The following is a 22,152-nucleotide window of genomic DNA, read 5'->3' as shown; positions in this document are numbered from 1 at the left end:
CTGCACACGAGACCGAGGAGGATTTACAGGACTTACCGTGTCCAGTGAAGTGTGACAAAGGCCAGGAACTTTTAAAATCTTTATTTATTTGTTTTAGAGAGAGAGCGCGTGCGCGATCAGGAGACGGGGACAGAGGGAGAGAGAGAATCCCAAGCTGACTCTAGGCTCAGTGCAGATGGTCACTGGGCTCCATCCCACAATCCTGGGATCATGGCCCGAGCCGAAATCAAGAGGGTTCCTACACCGGCTGAGCCACCCAGGCGCCTCACCTGGGACTTCTAAGCAAATGCCAAAGACCACAGCAAACAGAGCCACTGCTAAGTCCTTCCAGGAATCCCACCCATACATGTGTTATTTCCAACCCCAGGACGGTTGATCCTACTGGCATTATCTGCATTTTATAGGTGGGGAAACAGGCTGAGAGAGGGTCAGTAACACTCCAGGTCCTACGGCTGGGAAGCAGCGGGACTGGGCTGGACTCAGGTGCTGACTCAGCCTGCTGTTCCACACCTGGACTTCCATGAACTCAGCATGTTATGCTTTAAAAATAGATGGTTCCTTTCTTTAAGCACGTGGGAGGCTCCACCCCCCCCCCCCAGAGTTTCTGATTTAGTATGTCTGGGAAGGCCCAGAATGCGGGGGTCTAACAAGATCCCAGGTGTTGCTGGTGCTGCTGGCCCCGACCACACTTTGAGAATCATCGCTGGAGGTTAGAGGCTCCAAGTTTGGCAGATTTCCCAGGTGTTTCTACATGTTCCTTTTACCTGAGGTTCCTGTTTGGGGTTTACCTAACATTTTGCCACCTTCAGGTGAGAACAGCAGCTATCAGCTAAACAGACAAGCCACCCTGTTCAAATCCAAAGAGTCACGAGAGGCGATCAGAAGGGCAGGAAGCAATTCAGAAGACGTGCGATGGGGTCTCAGCCGTGGGAAAGAAGGCAGGCTATGTGACCAGTAATTCAGAGACTGTGGAATTTTAGAGCAGAGACACCTTTGTAAGAGTCTCTCTGCACCTCCCTTTTCTCCCGTGTGAGAGAGCTGGGGAGACGGGAGCCCCCTTAGACCACACAGTCACTGTTACACGTTTCCTTCTCGTCATCTTCGACGCCACACTGCCCATGAGCAGGCCGGAATTCAGTGTTCAGATCCTGCCCGGGTACATTGTCTAACACGCTTGCGTATTTGTGTGACATGCGCTCCATCGCAGAGAAGCCAGAACCTCTGTGAAGAAGACTAGGTTTTCAGTTCTGTGATTCTGTCTTCACACCCCCGTGAAAGTTCCCTTAAAACGTCCGTGATCACTATTGCAATGGCAATAGTGGAGGAGGCCCTCTGTCCTAAACTATTACAGCAGTGCCGTGAGGAGGGCAAGTTACAGCCCCATGTTACAGTTGAGAAAGCCTGGGCTCAGAGAGGCAGAGTGACCTGCCTGGAGCCACCCAGCAAGGAAGGGGCAACACAAAACATTTTATCCACGCCTCTTAAGTCTGTAGAGTTGGCCTTATTGCCCACTTCACAGATGAAGCAATAGTCTCAGAGAAGAGCTGCTCAGTCGGTAACAGGTGGATTTAAGTCTTGATTACACGATGATGGGAACACGGGGTTACCACTGCTTCCGGGAGCTCGACTCCTAGTCAGCCGCCGTCTTATAAATGACACGCCCCGAGAAGGTATGCCGAGAGGGAGCTGAGGGTCCCATGGTGGCGCCCGGCACTTTGCAAGCACTCATTAAACGTTGGCTTTTTTCATTTCTGACTCCTTCCGTAAAGTTTAAAAGTTGGACGGAAAACGCGAGGGATCAAAACCCAAGGAGTGAACTTACACAACGAAACACGAATCTCTATCCCTCTTCCCTGTCCTTCCTCCTGCACTAGTTGCCATTCTTTGTGATGAAATGTCCTTGGTCTGCAAGTAGTCTTCTACGACTTGGAGCCTGAGGGGACCTCTATGACGGGGACGGAGACGCTGTCCCGGCCGAGGCCTGGGCGGGATGTCTTCTACGGTGAAGACGCCTCCCGCAGACCCGGCCTTTGCTGTCCCGCCTCAGGGCCCCTCCTGGAACGTGCTACCACTATCTCGGCTTCTCTATCTTAGTGGCCATTCAAACCTCATTCCTCCCGGAAGTCTTATCTCCGTGCACAGAGCACTGGTCATCTTGGCCTCTCCCAAGCTGCAATTTATATTCCGGGAGCGGTTACTGGGTCCACCTCAATCTCATACACACACCCCTGCAACCGCCTATTTAACCTAACTCAGTCCTAGCACTGGACAGTTTGTCTCCTCATTTCCCCGTATGTCCAGCACTTCGCACATAGATCTCACTACTTTGGGACGGATGCATACACAGCCTGGGGCTGTGTCCTTTGGAGGGGGCAGGTGTTGTTTCCTCTCCGACACTAGCGTTCAGGACGGCTGCAGCATATCTTATCTGGCTCTATCCCCAGGGTCTAGGACACTGTCTTGGTAAATAGCGAATCAACATTCTTTAAAAGCCTGCATTTCCTGGGCCTGTTCACACGTTGAATCAAGTAACTCCCCAAATATTCTGACGTGGAGAAGGTTTTCCTGCTGGAGGATCAAGAGACCAAGCCCTTTAGTGCAGGGCAAATGAGGTGAGCCCACCTTCTCCCCGAATGGCCCCTGTGGGCCTGTTCCGGACCCTCTGCCAGAAGTCATTCTGGATGTGGGAGGCTCCCAGGTGCTTGAGAACGGGACCAACCTGATGGTGACTTCCTGCAAACTGTCCTTTCAGGCGCCTTTAAAACCCTCGGGGACATCCGTGACCCCCTCCTTCCCTACCCGTACTCGCCCCTCAGCACGGCCTGCGCCAGCCAGAGCCCCTACCTGTAGCACTGTATCCCCATCACTCTGGGATCACTGTGGTGTGTCTGTCAGGAAATGACCAGGGCAGGGCACTCGCCACCGGACTCAGTTTTGTCGTGGATCTGACTCAGCTCCAGTGGCGGGCGGCAGACGAGCGGAGCTTTGCTGTTGGAGCGGGGTGGCTGGGGCGACGCAAGAAGCCTCAGGCTGAATTCTGCGCCGTGGACCGTCACCTATTAGCAAGGAGGTCCTCAGCGGCTACACAACCTGCTCGGCGAGCACGGTGGACTCCATCCCTGTCCTTTTAGGTGTCATAACAGGCGCTGACTCAGTCCGAAGCAGAAGCAGCGGCATTCAAGGGTCCGGATCCACACAGCCTTCGACTCGGGATCAGGTCACCGCGCCCTCGCTCAGCAGCCTGACCCCGAGGCCACGAGGTCCTTTAAGACCAGAGCCCATGGAGTCTCGTGCTCTGTCCGTGGGAGAGGAGAGGCCCGTGGGCGGCACCCAACACGCTTGGGGCACCGCTGTCTGAGCCAGGCCAGGCGCTTTGCCCATCCGTTTGGCTAATGAGCGGATCCTCCGCTGCTGGGATGGCTTCACACCGCGGAGGCACTGGAGGACGAGCCTCTGGAGTGTGGGCTTCTGGGGAAAGTGTGCCCGCCTCCAGGCAGCTGCCCTCCAAGCACGGTCCCCGGGATCTTTACAGAAGGTCTGTGAGGTCAGCATCATTTCCACAATGTAAAACATCGTTCGCTGTTTTCACTCCCATCTTCTCACAAGTGCACAGCGGAATTCTCCAGAAGTTTCATGCACGGTGCTGCGGCAGGCTGAACGAAGCAGCAGACACGAGAATCCAGCTGCCTTCCGCTAAATTAAGCCGGGCTTTAAAGACGTTTGCAAACATGTGAAACAACGCCACTCTTCTCACTAAATGTTTACGTCTTTAAAAATATTATGTTCCATAGAAATATGTGCACTAAGCTAGCACATAGCGGGTTAGTTGTTATAATTGTTTAAAACATATTTTTAAAATAGCTATCGGGGGTCATGTGCAGCTTTAACTTCTAATACGATAAATATTAATAATCTGTATTACCAAAGTTTGGGTCCTCAAATTTTAAGAATAGTCTTGAGACCAAAATGTCTGAGCATCATTACTGTATGGTTCAGTGAGCCTTTTCTGTTTGGGCCGGATGGGAAAGAGTTCAGGCTTTGCTGGCCCCACAGCCACGGCCTCTGGTACATCTACTCCCCTCTACTGTGGATGCGGCCACCAAACACATGGGCTTGGCGGTGTTCCAGCAAGACATTACTTAGCGACACTGCGACTCCAATTTATATAACTGAAGTCTCACAAAGTGTTACCGATTTTTATGAACTTGTTGATTTTATACACTTTTGAAAGTGTAAGTGTGAAAGCAATTCCGTAACTCCTTAGCTTAGAGGAGGCCGTGGGCCAGAGCTCACCCGTGGCCTGTAGTTTTCCAGCCCCCGCTTTCCTGACACAGGGCCCCCGAAACCTTTGCAACTTCGTGAGGGATAGGAGCGTCCTTTGTTCTAATGAGGTGACCCCGGGTGGGCTCCTGGAGGGGTCTGGTCGAAAGAAAAGTCCAGCCATGATCAGAAGTTTCGAATTTCCACCCCCTGCCCATCCTCTTGAGAAGAGAGAGGCTGGAAGCAGTTAGTAATTGATCATGCCTACATGATGAAACCTCCGTAAGAGTCGCACACGCGTGAGGTTTGGGGAGCTTCCGGGTTGGTGAACACGCCCATGCGCGGGGGGGGGGGGGGGGCACACCCCAAGTCCACAGGGACGGAAGCTCCTGTGCCCGGGACCCTCCCAGACCCCGCCCTCTGTATCTCTGCGCCTGGCTGTTCACCTGCGCCCTTCGGCGCACCCCTTAATACACCGGTGAAAAGAGTTTCCCTGAGCTCGGGGGCCACTCTGGCAAATGAACCGGACCCAAGGAGGGGAATGTGGGCAGGTCGTGTTGGCAGCTGACTGTCAGAGGCAGGAGGGACTACCTGCACCCAGTGCTGTCATGGGGACAGTCTTACAGGACTGAGCCCTTGGTCCTCGGGATGTGACAGCTCCGGAAAGATGGCGTCAGAATCGAGTTAAGCGGTAGGACACCCAGCTGGTGCTGCAGAGAGTTGCCTGTCGTGGGGAAAACCCCCCATCTGGGCCATGGGGGGCGGGAAGCAAGAGCAGACTACTTAGGGCCTGAGGCACCGTGGTCAGAGCGCTGGCTTTTACTCCAAGGGACAGGTGTCGCTGGCTGTTCTGAGCAGAGGACGGTGTATTTGTCTCCTGCTTTAACAGGACCCCTAAGGCAGGACGCGGACTGTGAGGGGCAGGGGGGAGGCAGGGAGACCAGCGTGCGCGCTATTGCCCTGGTTCTGCCCAGAGAGGACTCTGGCTTAGACCTGGGAAGGCGGGGAGTATCTGCCTGTAGCTCAACCTCAGAAAACAGAGTTGACCCTCAGGTCTTCTGACCTGGGCACCTGGGAGACTGGAGCTGCATTTCACGGAGAGGAAGGCTGAATGAGGGAGCTGGTTCCCGCTCGTCATCGCTCACACGTAGAAAGAGGTGACAAGCACAGAAGACACGTTAAGTTTCGATGTATTTTTTCTGACTATTGAAGTGTAAAGAATTACCAAGATGCCAAAGAGTCTTCCCAATGGTCACCTTTGAGGGCGGTGCAGCGCTCCATTTGATTCTTTACCCTAAATCACGACCATTCCCTTGTTAATCATTAAGACTGCTTTTCTTTCAATTAACGATATTATAGACAACCCTATAATGAGTATCTTTGTGCCGATGGATCTTTGTGGGGTTTTTCGAGGGACTGATTCTCAGGAACGGATTTACGTACGAGGTGAAAGAGTGAAGACACAGAAGTCTTGAGACACACTGAACTGTTTCCAGAAAGGTGGTGGTGGTACAGTATTTGGGAGCCAGCCAGAACTCAGAGTGTAGCCATTCCACCACCAATTAGACCGTAGAGGACATGAGCATTTTATCCATACTTTCTAATAAAAGGGCCAAAGACGTTTCTAACTTTTAAAAATTTTGCATGTACTTGATTATGGTTAAGGTTGGTTAAAAGTTTCTTGGTTTCTTTGGCTGTGAAAGGATTGTTCGGGTCCCTTGCCCATTTATTTACTAAAGTTCTAATATTTAGGAAAATAAATTAGGGAAACTCTACTGAAAAAAATTTGCATTCCTTTTGTAAAAAAGCAAAAAGAAGCATTTAGCATGTGAGTAAATATAATGTATTTTGCTGATTTATTAATTTAAAGGCCACCACCTTGATTAAAACCATTTTGTAGAGTACAGCACCCCTGGACGGGGTAGTGCTGTAGTCACAAACAAGGACACACCTTCCAGATCCTTCTCCTGAGTGGCAAGCATACCTTGGTCCCAACACGCCTTGCTGATGGCACGTCTGGGCGCTCCCAAGTGCCAGCACAGGACAAAGGGGCTTGTCCAGGGGACACTGGCCCGCATGTTGGAGGAATGCCAGAACGTCTATGAGCAGTCTGGAACCTGTGGCCCATTGAGGGAGGGGCTCCCAGATGACGTCTCTCCAGCTGCTCGGGAAGCAGGGAGCACCTTGCCATGGGGGCTGCACCGGGAGGCCTCTGAGGGCTGTTTCAGTCTGAGAACCTAAGCTTGTGAGGATTCAACGCTTTCCTGCCTCCCAGTCTTTGCTGGCACCGGTCCGTCCGGACCCCATCTCAGGCTGCTGACATCTTACCTCCTCAAGGACTGCCTTAAACACCATCTCCAAGACGGGATCTTCCCCAGCCAGCCCCACCCTGTCCAAACCCCTTCAAGCACCTGTCACTGAATTTCTGTGTTTCTCCCTCACTAGACTTGGAGGGTAGGCCTGGGCGTATTCATTACTCGTCCTCACCCAGCACTTGATAGGACTTCTCTTGGGAAGCCGTTGTTGAACTGCATGGCCCCTCACAGAAACCTAGCAGTTAGGAGAACTGTCTCAGTAATCAGGCGTCCAGTGTAATGCCGCCATCACTGCTACTCGCTGTGCCTCGGTTTCCTCACGGGGTTGATGTGAAGATTGGATATGGACTGGAGAAAGTCCTCCAATCTTTGTCTCAAAGTCACTGAGCAGCTGGATGTGCTGTTTTCTGTTCCGGAAGCAAAGCCATGAGAGATCCTCTCTGGGCTTGAGGAAGATCTTCTCAAAGACACGGAGCAGGAGAGAATGCCATAAGGTCCCCAGGAGCAGGGAGGTGGGAACCAAGTGCTGGCGCTGGGGTGGGGGGTGGGGGTCCTGAGTAGGGAGAGGGATAGGTGGGCAGGTAGTGGGTGCTTCCCAAAGGAACCAACATCCGAGCTGTCTTAACAAGTGGCTGGAATTTCAGCAGGTGGAAATGGGGGCAAAAGGGCAGTCGGACAGTCAGAATGACATGAGCGTGGGGCAAGTAAACCATGGGAAGCATTTGGGGGCTGGCCAGCAGTCCTACTTGGCTGGTGCTCCAGGACAGTGGGGCTGGAAGGAGTGGCGGGACACTATGGCTGAAAATAGCGGTGAGAGGTGACTGCGAGGGGGAGCCAGGGGTCGGGGAGCCAGGCTGGTCCCTGGATGCAGCTGTGCTTGAGGGCGGACTGTGGGGAGGAAGGGTGGTCAGGTCGCACCTGAGGGGCGGGGGGCAGGGCAGGGTGGGGACGGAGGCGAGGGTCTGTGAACTCTTCAGGGCAGGACTGCCAGGTCAGAGGACAGGAAGGGCCGGCGGGAGGTTGGCGAAATCCCTCTGCCCTGACCAGGCCACAGACGTAGCTGCAGATTATTTTATCCCCGAGGCCTTTGGCGTCATTCCCGCCCCCCCCCCCGGCCCCGATTCATCACCTCTCTGGGCGCGGGGGCGGCTCCCCTCCGGACTGAGCCCTGGCAGGGCAGGGAGGGGAGGTCTCGTGTAAGTCACCCCGGCCGCGGCCCCCCCGCAAAGTGAGGCGAGGGCGGCCAAGAGGGGCCGGTTCCGGCATGATGGGCTGGAGCCGGGTCCCCGGGTTCGCCTCGCGGACCTCCTGGCGCCGCCGCTTCCCGGCGCGTCCCCGCGAGGCCCGGAGCGCGCGGGCGGGCTGAGCGCAGGCCCGCAACACCCGCGCGTTGGACAGGACCGCGGCGGCGGCCGTGCAGCCGTCTGCGCTCACTACAGACCATCGGACCCCCGGGTCCGTGGATTAACCGTCGATGAAGCCGGCACACAATAAGCATTTGTGGAACGAGTGAGCCGTCCCATCTACCTGCACGAGACTGCAAACTCCGCGAGAGAAGCTGTAGCTTGAGCCTGCGAGTCTCGGGGATGCGCGGGCGCCCGCAGCAGGGAGCCCACCGCCCACCCAGACCTGGACGCCGGCAGTCGGAGGCTCAGATCCCCAACGGATTCCGACACCGGCAGCCGCGAGGAGAGGGTGGGGCCTTCCTGGAGACGCGCGCTGGATGGCTTCCGGGTCGCGCCTCCGCGCGTCACCGCGAGGTCAGCCAGGCGATTGGCCAGCGGAGCCGGCGGGGGGCGGGACGGGGACCGGGGGGCGTGGTCACTCGGGGGCGGGGCCCCGGGCCGTATTGCGCGGTTGCGCATTGCTGCCGCTGCTGTCGTCGCGGCGCGAGGAGGGTCGCGATGGCTGGTCCCGCGTGGATCTCCAAGGTGAGCGCCGGGCGGGCCGGTGTGCGGCGGCGGGCGGCGGGCCGGGCGGGAACGGTGCGGGCGCCGGGGCCGCGGACGGTGCGGGCAGCCTTGCGCCCGGACGGTCGCACCTGAGGCGGGGCCGGCCAAGGTCACGGCGGGGCCCGGGTGCCCCCGCGAGCGCCGCGCCGGGGCCGGGCTGGGCCTGGCATCGAGCCCGGGGAGGCTCGAGCGCGGCCGGCGGGGCCGGGGTGTGGGCGCGGGGCTCGCGGGAGCACGCGGTGCTCCCTTCGGAGGGCGCGGGGCCCCTGTACGCGGGAGTCCCCGTCCGAGCCCCCCGCCGCTGATGTTGGGGAGAAAGCCGCGACCTCGAGAGCTGTGGTGCCCTTGGCAGCTCGGGGCCGGGGCCGGGGCCGGGGCCGGGGCCGGAGCCGGAGCCGGAACCGGGAGGGGCTTCAGGGGCTCCCCGCAGTTCCCCGGTTCCCCGGCGGAGCCAGCCTGCGTCTGCGGATGCTGCCGCTCAAGGTCACGCGGGAGTCGGTGTCGGAGCTGCGGGCGGCCCCAGGGGCCTCGCTGCCTCGTTCCCCGCCGCCTACACAGAGTCTTAGGTTCGAATTCGGGCCGTGCCGCTGATTGGCTGTATGACCTTGAGCAGATGACTTAACGCCCCTGGTCGTGTGTGCACCCATCTGTGAAACACCTATGCTTGCTCCCCGAGTTGTGGAGGTTAAATGGTGTGAAAGCAGCAGCACACAGATCTGAAGCTTTCAGCTCGCCCTCCCGAGCAGACGGCGGTTCTGCTTGGTTAGCCTCTTCAGACCTGGGCTTGTGTGTGACGGTGACTGTTAGGCCACACTTGCTCCAGAAGGTGGAGTGGCTTTCGTGCCCCTGTCGCCCCACTTACCACCTGATTCCTGTTTGGTGGGTTCACCACGCCTTCAGATGGTAGACTGAGCAGCCCACCTGGTGAGGGATGTGCGGGTAAGTGCGCTTTGCCCAGAGTGTGGGGCCCAGCGTGATAGAAGATGTTCCCCTCTGACGTCGACTGGCTGTGAGGCCTTTGACCTCTGTGCGGCCAGGTTCTCCCCTTGGGGGTTGGACCGATGCCCCGGGATGTGGGAGACGCTGAGCTAGGGCGGCTTCAATCAGAGCAGTTCCTTTATTGGTTCCATTCAAGGTTTTATTTGAAAAAAGTGATTTCAACTTAAATTGGTTTTTTTTTCCCTAAAACCTCAATTTTGAGAAAATACTAGGTTTCTAAAGACCTTTCTGGTTCTAACATGCTATGATTACAACAAGCCAGTTTCCTGCAGCAGACACTTACTGAGAGAGTACCAGCCATGCGCCCCGCACTGTATTTGTATGTCTGAGTTGGGCAGGAAGGTGACAGGAGGTGAGGGGCTGTGACAGGAGAAGGACCGGAGGTCCCGGCCTCAGCCTCCTTATCTGCAAAGGGCCACTGACACCTCTCTCTCCAGGTTCTGTAGAAACTAACATGTAGATTGTAAAGTACAAGCCAGCCTGTGCTCGAAAAAATCTTGCTTAGAGTTCTGGGTCATTTTAATGACTTGGACGAATCCTGCCTTATTCTAAGATCACATAGGACAGATGACAGACGCCGACCCGACTGGTTGCAAGTATTAGAGGCGTTTGCGGGGTGAGAACTTGGCCGACAGAGAGGTGATTGAAGCAGGCTTTTGTTTTTCCAAAAAATATTCATTGAGCACCTACTGTGAGCCCCCAGCTGCCCTGGGCCCTGGGGATCCCAAGGTGCTTGTGGATTCACATCTGAAGCTGGGTCTTGGTCACGGAGACCGGGGCCTGTTCCGGATGGATGTCCTTCCCCTCTTTCTGGGGTGGGGAGGGGTGGGGAGGGGAAGCACTCGGGCAGATCTGTCTTCCAGCAGCCATCTGTCGCGGGTGAATCATGTTCCAGGATTAACATTTTTGCCAGTGGTTTTGGCATCGAGTGCTCTTTGGATCTGGCCCCATCTTGTATTTTCAGTGCAGGCAGATGACCGTGGATGCCAGTTGGGAGAATACCGCTCGTTCATACCTTCTTGGCTGTTGGTTGGCATCTCGTTAGTAGATGCCAGTATCACAGCAAAGGTTCGGGCCTCCTGGGAAGTGACCCCAAAAGGAAACACTAAGACAGGACGTAACAGATGTGTCTTCGCTTATGTATCCAGCGTGAAAAAAAGTTAGCTTGAAAACTTCTAACGGCTTTTGGTAGCTTTGGTTGATGTACTCAATTTCTTTGATGGTATTCTGTTTATGCTAACGTAGTAGGACTTTGTCCCAGTGTTCAGTGACTGAGTTATTAAAGTTCAAAATCACCTTTTAAAGTTTCTGTTTCTGGTGTCTAAGAGTGTTACATGGAAAACAGTACACCAGTGGTACCATCTTGGGCTAGTGGGGTTGGTAGGTGACTTTTTTTTTGTGTCCCTTTCCCGGCAATTAACAGTAATGACCATGTTAACGGGGCGCCTGGGTGGCGCAGTCGGTTGAGCGTCCGACTTCAGCCAGGTCACGATCTCGCGGTCCGGGAGTTCGAGCCCCGCGTCGGGCTCTGGGCTGATGGCTCAGAGCCTGGAGCCTGTTTCCGATTCTGTGTCTCCCTCTCTCTCTGCCCCTCCCCCGTTCATGCTCTGTCTCTCTCTGTCCCAAAAATAAATAAACGTTGAAAAAAAAAAAAAAAAAAAACAGTAATGACCATGTTACCTGTGTTGTGAGAAAAAATAAGTAACTTATTTAAAATCTTCATTCTGTATGACCCAAGTATCAAGTCAACTTTGTTAGATTTTTTTTGTTATTGTAAAGACTAAATACTAAATATTCATGGGAGAAGAATAGGAATAATGTGTAATTAAAGGAGCACTGGACTGGGAGTCAGGAGACCTGAATTCTGGTCTCTGGTCACTCTGTGGCCTTAGGCAAATCCTGACCCTTTAGACACCAATGTCTCCACCTGTGTGATGAGTGACTGGGCTCTGGAGTTTTTAAGGACTCCTCCAGCTCTAAAATTAGTGATAGATTATGTGGTACCCCCACCCTGAAGCAGTAGTTGAGAATGTTGACATAAAACCTTCCAGATCATCTGAGAAAAATCCAGTGTTTGAGTTAAAAAGGTATATAGTCTCATTCCACCTTGAACACTTTTTGACAACTCATATGCATCAAATCCACGTTGAAAGTATTCAGTACTTAAATTTTCAAAGCGAAGGTAAACTGAACAGTTAGGTTTTCAGATCTGAGGTGGCTTGTCACATTGAGCTAATACATGAGAAGACTACTCCTCAGAAGTTCCTGAATATATGCGTGCAAACTTGTAACATTGTCAGCCCTCGGAAATGGCCTGGTCTGTGCCTCTCGCTCCGAGTGGTTTAGTTCTGTGAGTGACGTTTCTTTGTTGATGTTGGCGTAGGTCTCTCGGCTGCTGGGGGCGCTGCACAACCAGAAACAGGTGACCCGAGGGTTCGCTGGTGGTGTGAGTACGATTACATCTTTCGTTTTTTCCTTTTAGAAGTTTCTCAAGAAAGATGCTCTAACATGTTTATCATACAGTCTCTTGTCTCTGTTTACTTCAAATTAAGGAAAATTTGCCATACTTCTCCTGGATATTTAAATCACTGGCTCACACGCACGAATGCATCAGGTCACTTGCACATTTAAAAGAATTACATCACAGCTGGCTTCGTAAGCCTGTCACGTTAGTATCTTAAAGGAGTCTTGTTAAAAATTGAAATGGCCCTTGAACCTGTTACTTTATTTCACAATCTCATTTTTGTAAGACACGTTTTTTTTCAAAACTAGTGCAAGTTGAGAGAAAATTGTTGAGAAGCTTCAAAACCTGCTTTGCATCTTTATTTTGTGGGCTTCCCTGAACACGGTAGATGGCCCACTAACGAGGAGCAGCTCACACATCTGTGAGCCCCGTGGGCTCACGCTCCCCTCCTCGGCCTTCAGAGAGGATCGTGTTAGTGGATCATCTATTTCTCATTAAATCTGCTGCTTTTAGAATCCCCGGCGTTAGAACTCGGCGCTTTAAAGGCTGATACCGCGTTTTTAGAGCCTTCTAAGACTGTGGGTCAGTGAGTTCCTATTTGGTTTTATTTTGCCCCTTGCTACAGAATCTGATTTGGATTTCACAATTCCTGTACTCCCATATCACGTCTTACTCTGTGAGGGTGCATCGGGTCCTCGTACCTTTTCGCTCCAGTCGCTCTCTGGTCCGTGGAAGAGATGTGGATTTCTTCTGGTGGCCTGGTGACACTTATTATTACATGTTGGGAGAACAGGAACAAGAAGCCAGAAGGTTCTTTTGGCTCTGCGTGTGCAAAAGACACAGAATGAGGCTTGCACTCCTAGCTCACGGACAGCCAAGCTGGCATTTCAAACGTTTTCTGAAAGCTAATGAGAAGATCATTGCTCTCTGCTATTATTTATTTTCAGGCCGTCCACGTGTAAAAAATATTAGCCTGGTGGGGAGGGGTTTATATTTGAAAGAAACAAGAAGAGGAGCTAAGTGTTTAGAAGATTTCTTCAGTAACACAGAAAAATTGAGAAACCGTCCACGCGCTCAGTGAGTTGCAGTGGAAGGGCAGAAGAGCAGGGAAACTCGAATCAGTGATTTGAAACAAGGTAGCACAGACGACTAGACCTGGAACAGACCGGGGACCGTCACCCGGGCCAGACCCCCAGGCAAGAGAAAGGCCCCACCTAATGACATGTAGGGTCTCCAAACAGGGAGAGAGGGTCTGAATATTACCTTAAGTCGTTGAAGCCCTGTCATCATTTCCCTTTACGCGTTTTTATTTCTGTGTTTGAAATGCTGGCTTGATTGTTTGAAGCCTTTGAAATAAACCACCGGTGTCACATTATAGACACTCGTGTCCTTCCGCGTCTAACTCAGACTTTGCCAGTATGAGCACGTGTGCTGTTCTGACAGGTGACAGACAAGCTGCGCTGAGCTCAGTTAGGTGACATTTGTCCTCGAGGAGCCGGCTTCACAGAGGAGCTCAGAGAAGCGGGGATCCCCTTGTGACTGGAGGTCTGATTTTCTCTGAGTTCCGAAACAGACCCCAGCAGTGTTCTGGAAATGTGTCTGAAGTGTTTTTAAGACTGAGCAAACTGTGTGAGAAACCTAACTTTCCAGGATCCCAGTGGAGAGGAGAGCGGTTGCCTTCCTGAGAAACTCTCTGAATTTCAGCGAGAGAACATGGTTGAAATTTTTGTTCTCTCTGCTTTCACAGACTTGAATTAATTGGGCTCTTTGTAGCTTGTCTGGAAAAAAAAATACGAATTAGGAGGTCTACTCTGTGATTTATTTTTGTTTTCTGTAGAGCATCACCTCAGTTTTTTTAAAGCCTCCGAACTCAGGTAAAGAGTAGAATCGAGTCTCTTGACTTTTGCCTCCGTTCCGGTGAGCTCTTGGGAGGCACCCCTATTTTCTTGAAGGCCTTTGGGTCTTCTTGAGACACCCCCCCGGCCCCCGTAAGCCGATTTCTTTGTCGGGGATACTCTTTTCCAGACCGCCAAAAATTGATTCTTCCTGTCTTCTCTGGCGATCTCTTACACTCAGGTTCAGACGGTAACTTTAATTCCCGGGGATGGCATTGGCCCAGAGATCTCGGCGGCCGTTATGAAGATTTTTGATGCTGCCAAGGTAAGCGCGCTTGAAAACGACCTTTGGTAATGCTCGCAGAAAACTTGTCTTAGCCGGCCGGAGTCCGTGGCCTCGGGATCAACCGTCTCATCTGGCGACGCGGGAAGGCGTGTGGCCATCGCCACGACACCGACGTCAGCAGCATTCGTGCTGGGGACGGCAAGCCCGTGCGCCGGCTCAGCCGTCCGCCAAGAGGCCGGTGTCGAGCGGCCGTGCGCGTGGGTCCCTGAGCCCTGCCAGGTCACCTGTCTCCTCAGTATGTGCCCTCCCGCCGAGAAGAATAGAACCGATTTTGCAAAACACTGTGTAGGAGATTTTCAGAGATGAAAACAAATTTCTGATGTGGTGTCACCATCCAGCATGAGGTCTGATTATTCTAGCAGCCCAGCCTTCCGCGCAGGTAGATATTTTAAAATGCTTTCGTTCGGGGGTAGGGGACGTTGGGCTTTATTTGACACGATGCTCAGTTAGGGCAGTTACAGCTGCCAGGTGCCGTCACGTGCAGGGGGAGGACAGGGGCAGGTCTGAACCGTCCATACCCTGCTCCCCGAAGCACGCCCCTCATAGAGGAGATGGAGCTCGCCTGGTGGCGGAGTCCCCAAGGAACTGCACGGTTCCCCCATTTGCTGTGTGCGGTCCAAGCCAGTGGCGAGGCGCACACGAGCCCAGGAACGTGTCTAACTTTAGAGCACCGTCACCACCCAAAAGAAACCCTGGGCTCATTAGCAGTCACTGCCCATCCCCCACCGTCCGCCCCCTCCCCTCCCACGGCCGGCCCCAGGTGGCTACCCGGCTGCTTTCTGTCCCTACATGTGCCTCTTCTGGACATTTCGCAGGAATAGAATCTCATGCCGTCTTCTGTTGGCTTCCTTCACTCAGCACAAGGACCGCTAGGTTCGTCCGCGTGTCGGGACCGTGTCGTGTTTCCGCGGACCATGTTTCTCAGCTCCTTGCGATATTCTAATTTTAGCCGCGTTAAGAGTAGTAAAAACACATAAGTGGGCAGGTGTCAGTGAGGTGTGGACCGGACAGGGCAGCGTGGAGAATGACCTCTCTTCCCGCGTGTCAGGAACTTTCCGGACCTTTATTGTACGTTTCCACCGGCTGCACCGGCAGGTGAAGCAGTTTGTAACCAGTGTCGTGTGAGTCCCACTCTGCAGCTTCCTGTGCTCTGTGCCGCCTCTAGGCGCCCATTCAGTGGGAGGAGCGGAATGTCACCGCCATCCAGGGACCCGGAGGAAAGTGGATGATCCCTCCAGAAGCCAAAGAGTCCATGGATAAGAACAAGATGGGCTTGAAAGGTAGTGGATCCGATGGCGACTGTGGCTTTCTGCTACAGCGGTTACATTTTTGAAAGTTTATGCATGTAAGCGAAATGCGGCCTGACCGTGTTCAAGTGAAGCCACCCTTTTTGAAGCAATTTACTTATTACTTCCTTTTCCAAATTTTTTTGCCGGAGTACAGCCGACACAACACGATACTGGTTTCAGGCGCGCATCGTAGTGACGCCTTCTCCACGTTATGTTGTCACCACACGAAGCAACTTACAGTGACATGCTGCGGTTTTCATCTGGGGACGTATTTCTCCCCAGTAAAAACACGAAGGTGTTACTGGCCAGTGTCAAATGAAAGTATGTGTTTATCTTCACCTGGATTTATCTTGTGCATACTTCTCATGTTTTCGGTGCTATTCTAATTAGCATGCGCTTCAGGTCATGGTTCAAAACACTGGCGTGTGCCAGACGCCCGTTCGGCCCAGGCTTTCAGTCCAGACAGATCCAAGTTGCGATCTCTTGTCTGCCACTGACCGCCGGGAGGCTCCGGTAGGTTTCTTTCTCTTGGTTGTGGTTTTCCTGCTCACTTTTAACTGACAGCAAGGGCGATGTCACCTCCCGGATGGTGGCGAGGGTCACACACTGGAGCCTGGTCCTCCACCAGCGGGTGCACAGTGATGTTCCCGAAAGCTTCCGTGCGGATCTTCCTCCTTCACCGGAGTAGAGGGTAAAGCTAGAGACAGATGCCTTCTCCAGAGTAGCCCGGGGGAGTTAGCAGGTGACCCTTGCTCGTTGGGCCCTTTGTTGGGCCCTTGCTCGTTGGACCCTTTGTTCGTGGGCACGCACGTTAGACCGACCGCACGGCTACTTCTCCCCCAAAGGAAGGACCCTAGCCGAGCTGCGACCGAAAAGTAAAACAAAGGAAAACTGGAATTTCCAGTAATCGTGAGGTACTTGTGTTTAGAAGGAAGAAGGTGTGCCTGCTGGCTCGGTTCGTGGAGCGTGCGACTCTTGATCTCAGGGTTGTGGGTCCGGGCCCCATGTTCCGTGTGGAGATTACTTGGAAATAAATTCTTAAAAAAAAAAAACAAAAAGAAGAAACACCCCCGAATGTACCCTGTTGTCATGTGGGTTCTCTCCTTTATCACAGGCCCTTTAAAGACCCCAATAGCAGCTGGTCACCCATCTATGAATTTATTGCTGCGTAAGACCTTTGACCTTTATGCAAACGTGCGGCCGTGTGTGTCCATCGAGGGCTATAAAACCCCTTACACCGATGTAAACATTGTCACCATCCGAGAGAACACAGAAGGAGAATACAGTGGCATTGAGCATGTGGTATGTTCCTTCCACACTTAAATTCTTACTGGGGTTGCTCTCTGTGCTCTTGGGACAGTTGTTCAGACCCCCAGTTGTTGAGAACACCTGGCAGAGACGGCTCGCCTTGACCCCCAGGAGGCGAGGGCGGTTGCCTTGGCCCCGCCTTGCCTGGCAGCAGGAGGGGGGGCGGGGGGGTGTCCTCTGTTTCAGGTTACAATCCTCAGCTTCACAGGCGGGTCCTGGGGCCCGGGGCCATCTCTGCACCTGTTTTCCTCATCCGTGCAGTGGGCCTTATTCTACCTACCTTGTAGGGCCGGGGTCGATGTTATCGGCCCCGGCGACACCCCACGTGCGCGACGCGAGCGGTGGCAGCTGGCACTGTGTGAGCACACCCCCAGTGGTGGTGCCCCCTCGCTGCCAGCGGCCTAGTGCGGCTGTTCCGGTGAGGCAGGACCCCCTCTCCCTCAGATCGTGGATGGGGTTGTGCAGAGTATCAAGCTCATCACCGAGGAGGCCAGCCGGCGCATCGCTGAGTTCGCCTTTGCGTACGCCCGCAACAATCACCGCAGCAACGTCACGGCCGTGCACAAGGCCAACATCATGTGAGTCCTGGGCCGGGCAGAGCCCCGCTCGCTGTGTGCAGGGAGCGGAGACCCGGCTCTCCTTCCTTCTCCCGGTTATGGAGCAGATTGGGGGGCAGGAGCTCAGGATCCGGGGTATAAGGCGGGCCTGAGAACTGTCAGAGACGCTGGAGACGGGATCCCCAGACGCTGTGGCTGTTCCGCCGAGGCTGCGAGTCACAGGGCAGGGGCGCTGATGTCCAGGCAGAACCGGGAGCGTTTCTGCGGTGACCGAGTGCCGGGGGCTTCCCTCGGCTTCCCCTCACGGGCGAGCCCCTCCCCCACCCCGCTTAAGGCCAGGCGGGTGTGCGCAGAAGCAGTTTCCCCAGGGCGGACGGGGAGGTGTTGAGCATGTACGATAGTAAAACCAACTAAATGATTCGATGAGTTAGTCTTTTAAAGCAATTTTAACACTTTATTAATACACATTCCTTAATTCTTGGTAGACAAGACTATTAAAAAATAATAGTCTTTATTATGACCAAACTATTTTATATTTGTATCCTTTTGTGCTTCCGGAAACATCCCCAGACATTTTCAGTTTGTGTCTTATTAACTGCCTGAAAAACAATTTTACTATAATTGAAATCGGACATCTGGGCTTCTGGAACTAACGTTTGTTGACCTTCTTTGATCTGATCCTTTTCTTTCTGCAAGTCTTTCCTTCAACAGTTTTTATTTAATTAAATGCAGGCGGATGTCAGATGGGCTTTTTCTGCAAAAATGCAGGGAAGTTGCTGAAAACTGTAAAGATATTAAATTTAACGAGATGTACCTTGATACGGTGTGTCTGAACGTAAGTACGCCCACTTCCTTGCCTGCTGCCTTCTGCGGAGCGTCCCGTGCGCGGGCTGTGGCTTTGATTGCTAAACACACCGACGCATTCCTCGTAGATGGTCCAAGACCCGTCCCAGTTTGACGTTCTCGTTATGCCGAATTTGTATGGAGACATCCTCAGGTGAGTCCGACTACACCTTTTCCACCTGTAGTTTATTTATAAATGTCCTAAAGTAAACGTGGCTTACAGAGTTTCCATCAGGTGCCATGAACTACAGCGTGTGTTATACGGGTCCTCGTGATTCAGGCGGCCGTGTCAGCGATTACTCATTGGGTGGGTCATTCGTTTCTTTGCCAAATCGGCTCTGGGCCGTTGTTCCCTAATGATTAGTCCCTTTTCCCGTTTTGAGATGTTTTATTGGTTGAGTGATTTCAGTGTGTTGTCATGTATAGCCACCTAGCGAGTGGTCATTTGTTCAGAATTTTTGTGACACTTGACACAATTTCAGACTTACAGAAAGGTTGCCGGAAGGTACAGGGACTTCCTGTGTGCCGGCACCCACAGCCCCCAGGTGCTGACGTTTGACCACACCGACATTATGGTTCCCCGGCTGCCCTCGCTGCCCGCCCCCCCACAAAGTTGGCCGTCACTCCTACATTTCTAGCTCCTTCACTTAGGCCTTAGGAGTTTCAACACATTGCTCACAGAAGTGCTAAACCTAGAGGGACAACAACTAACTTTTGACTAAAAGTCATTGCTAAGTTCTTTTATCCCATTATATCATTTAATCCTGACAATTCCATAGAATAGATTTTGCCTCCATTTTATAAATAAGGCAGCTGAGGCTCAGAGAACCTTAAGTAACTAGCTGGAAGTTTCGGGACGCCTCGATTTAGACCCCCAAAGTGTCCAGCCCCAACGACTGGGCCCCCCTCCTGCAGGAGGGGCTGGACGTACAGCAGTGATGGTCTGTCTTTGAAAAATACCACGTTTGTTTCCCCCTGAGTCTCGCTCATGATGTGAGTGGAGGATTTGGTGGAAGAGGGTAAGCAGGAGAAAGGGCCTTTTGGTTGGCGTTGTGTGCGCATAAGCTTGTTTCTTTGCGTACGTACTTCTCCGTTTGGATGCATGGACGTCACCGTGGGCGGGACCACCACAGCCATCATCGTATTGGTGCTCGGGTCACCCCATCCTGGCCGGTGCGGGTCCCTGTGAGCTGTGTTGTGTCCTCTGGACGCGGCCCACCATTTGCTTTCCGGTGCAGCAGGATGCCGCGGACTTATCCTGGATCTTCTCACTGTGGTCCGGGATTGGCCATTTCTCCGAGGAACCCCGTGCCCTTTGGTGGAGGGTGGTAGTTCAAAACCAAAGTCTGGGTGCTGGGTGAGAAGCTTCACTTTTCAGAACACTCTCAAAATGCTTTTCCGCCCCCAGTGACCTGTGCGCGGGATTGATTGGCGGCCTTGGTGTGACACCAAGTGGCAACATTGGAGCCAACGGGGTCGCCATCTTCGAGTCGGTAAGACCCTGGTGAGGCCGGGAGCCCCTGACAGGTTGGCTGTGTAAATAGGTTCCAAGTGATGGGTTTTCCCTGTTGTCAAAAGAAACTGATGCTTTGTGTAGGTTTGTCATGTGAGCCTGGTTTATTCATTCACTTCCCTCTTTATTTTGTGTCCGTGTTATTTATTGGGCGTCCTCCCTCAGAGCATCTTCCCGAAAGTTGGGCATGATGGTTAGTCCCTACGTTTGCACTTTCTCCCCCTTGCTTTGGCTCTTTTTCTCACACTTGCCTTCTCAGACCCGCGTCTGCTGAATGGGCACGGTAGCCATTCAGCGATGCCCCTCGTCGGTGAGGAAAGGTTGGCCGGGCCCCGCGTCCCCAGGGGAGTGCTGTCTGCGGGGGCCCCCCTGACTATGCTTCCATTCCCGTGGGCAGGTTCACGGCACCGCCCCGGACATCGCAGGCAAGGACATGGCCAACCCCACGGCCCTCCTGCTCAGCGCCGTGATGATGCTGCGCCACATGGGACTCTCCGACCACGCCGCCAGGGTCGAGGCTGCGTGTTTTGCCACAATTAAGGATGGGAAGGTATCGGCGGTCGTCCGTGCTTGGGCCGTGTCGGACGCGTCCCCCCGCGTTGTGTCCGCTGCCTGTGCGTTTTCCGTGGGGGGAGCCGCGTGTCAGGTCGGGGAAGGGTCGGGAAGTGCTGACGCGGAGACGCACGGGCAGAAGAGCCATGGCCTGGGAGCCACAGTCGGTTAGGCCTCGGGTCCCGTGGTCAGTGTACGATCTGGGTCAAGTCAGCTCATTTTTCTAGACAGCGTTCCCTCCCCAACATAACCAAGTGTTTTCCCACATGTACTGTAGGGATAGAGGGGACATTTTGGAAAGCCTCCCTGCTTCTTTTGTCGCGACCCTGTTGTGTCCTCCTCAGGGTGCCCTGAGCGCTAACCTGGGCCTTGGTCCTCCGGGGTGGGGGCCTCCCTCTCCAGCGGGAGCCAGATTGGCTGGGCCCACATCTCCCTGGGGGCTTTCCGGAAAAGCATCCTGGCTTTGTTTAGGGTGTGGATCCATTTTATCTTGGCTGTTCTTCTTTTCTCAGAGCTTAACAAAAGATCTAGGAGGCAATGCCAAGTGCTCAGACTTCACGGAGGAAATCTGCCGTCGAGTTCGAGATTTGGATTGAAGCTCCTGCGCGTGGAGCCCGCGTCCGTCACGCGCACCACGTCACGCACACATGCGGTTTGCTTCTTTCCTGACAGTACATTTCTAGATCCGGCCTTTTCTCAACCAGATCTCTGTGGAGGGTGCAGGGACGCGCTAGGCCTGCTCTCCGAGGACTTTTCCTGAGGGCCCGTTTTATTGATGACGTGTCTGTCCGGTGTGCGTCTTCTGTAAGCTCTCTGTGGACTGTATCATTGGCCATGTTAATCATTTTACGCTTCAGTTAAAACGGTTTTTCCTCAGCTGTAAATATGATACAGGATTAATAAGAGAAAACATCTAACTTTTTAAAGAAAACCCTGTTTTCCTTGGTTTATGAAAAACATAATAGGAATAAGGTGGAATATTGGCAGGATAGCGCAAGAGGACATTCTCATAAAGCTACACGGCCACAGGAGAGGGTTCCGGGAAGTTCAGGCCACCACCCCCCAGCGAATGCGGCATATCTCTTAGTGCTGTGGGAAGTAGACGGGTAGGTACATTCTCCCGTGAATTACTGAGTATGAATAAAGACCTCAAATCCAAGAAATCCATACGAGATGTAGACGTAGGTAGAGTGTGGGATAGGAAGACGCACGTGCGTCTGTGTGGATGATTCGGTCTCTCCAGATGTACTCTTCTTGGCGGAAGCTTTAACGGCGCGGAGGGGACTTCCTTTCAGTGGATGTGCGAGGCACTGGGTCGGCCGTGGAGCCTGTGGCGTGAGCCTCGCTCGGCCCAGAGCCACCTGGAGGCCTGACCACGAATATTTCGGCCCCCAGTTAACTGGGGATGCTGGCCGTTACTTTCCTGTCTCAGTGGCTGCCCCTCCCCTTCCCCAGAGCACCGAATCACTGCCACCCACCCCAGCGCTGGTAAGAGAGGAGCCCGCAGTGGGGGCTGGGCACAGCTGTGACCCTGCCCTCCCCCCCACCCCCCCGCCCCCAGCACGTTGTCCTTTACGGCAGACACGCAGTCACTATTTTCATGAACAGACTGCCCTTCGTGTGGCACTGCAGGCCCGGGGGCTTCGCACAGAGCACCCGGATCACAGGGGTGTCTTAGCAAATCTCACTGACTGGGTGCTTTTTTAGGCTTGTAACCAGACCCGAGTCTTCGGCGTCTTTTACTTTGTTTAAGCCGCAGCTTCCTCTTTTCTGTCGCATTGTGCTAATGACCAATGACCCTCGGGTTCGCCCTAATAAAGAATTCCAGAGCTGCCTGCAGTGTACCCTTTCTCCACCTGTTTCCTGGCGAGACGCCAGAGGCCGTTTCGGCTCCAGGTATTTGGGGTGAAGGGGTGGGA

At 53.6% G+C, this 22,152-nt stretch overlaps 1 protein-coding gene across 2 annotated transcripts; it reads left to right on the top strand.

Annotated features, from left to right (window-relative positions):
- The first annotated feature begins 8,425 nt into the window (after nucleotides 1-8,425).
- On the top strand, nucleotides 8,426-22,072 carry IDH3A (isocitrate dehydrogenase (NAD(+)) 3 catalytic subunit alpha). 2 transcript variants are annotated; one of them, XM_030317193.1, is made up of 11 exons: nucleotides 8,426-8,506; nucleotides 11,910-11,948; nucleotides 14,067-14,150; nucleotides 15,337-15,451; nucleotides 16,575-16,762; nucleotides 17,213-17,346; nucleotides 18,058-18,160; nucleotides 18,258-18,322; nucleotides 19,577-19,661; nucleotides 20,079-20,231; nucleotides 20,746-22,072. In XM_030317193.1, the coding sequence occupies exons 1-11, from the start codon at nucleotides 8,480-8,482 to the stop codon at nucleotides 20,827-20,829; spliced, it is 1,077 nt and encodes a 358-aa protein (XP_030173053.1). In that variant the 5' UTR covers nucleotides 8,426-8,479; the 3' UTR covers nucleotides 20,830-22,072. The 2 variants fall into 2 exon arrangements, with proteins under 2 accessions (XP_030173053.1, XP_030173052.1); XM_030317192.1 differs by having other exon boundaries at nucleotides 11,910-11,972.
- The last annotated feature ends 80 nt before the right edge of the window (nucleotides 22,073-22,152 follow it).

This window comes from Lynx canadensis, chromosome B3 (genome assembly GCF_007474595.2).
Source record: "Lynx canadensis isolate LIC74 chromosome B3, mLynCan4.pri.v2, whole genome shotgun sequence".
NCBI lineage: Eukaryota > Metazoa > Chordata > Mammalia > Carnivora > Felidae > Lynx > Lynx canadensis.
The sequence above is the reverse complement of the archived record's forward strand: the minus strand, read 5'-3'. Positions and strand labels throughout refer to the sequence as shown.

Excerpts from the sequence above, each read along its gene's own strand:
- IDH3A (XM_030317192.1), top strand. The coding sequence starts at position 8,480 with ATGGCTGGTCCCGCGTGGATCTCCAAG. Across the intron at positions 18,161-18,257 it reads TTGATACGGTGTGTCTGAAC|ATGGTCCAAGACCCGTCCCA; the intron begins GTAAGTACGCCC and ends CATTCCTCGTAG. Across the intron at positions 20,232-20,745 it reads CCACAATTAAGGATGGGAAG|AGCTTAACAAAAGATCTAGG; the intron begins GTATCGGCGGTC and ends TTCTTTTCTCAG.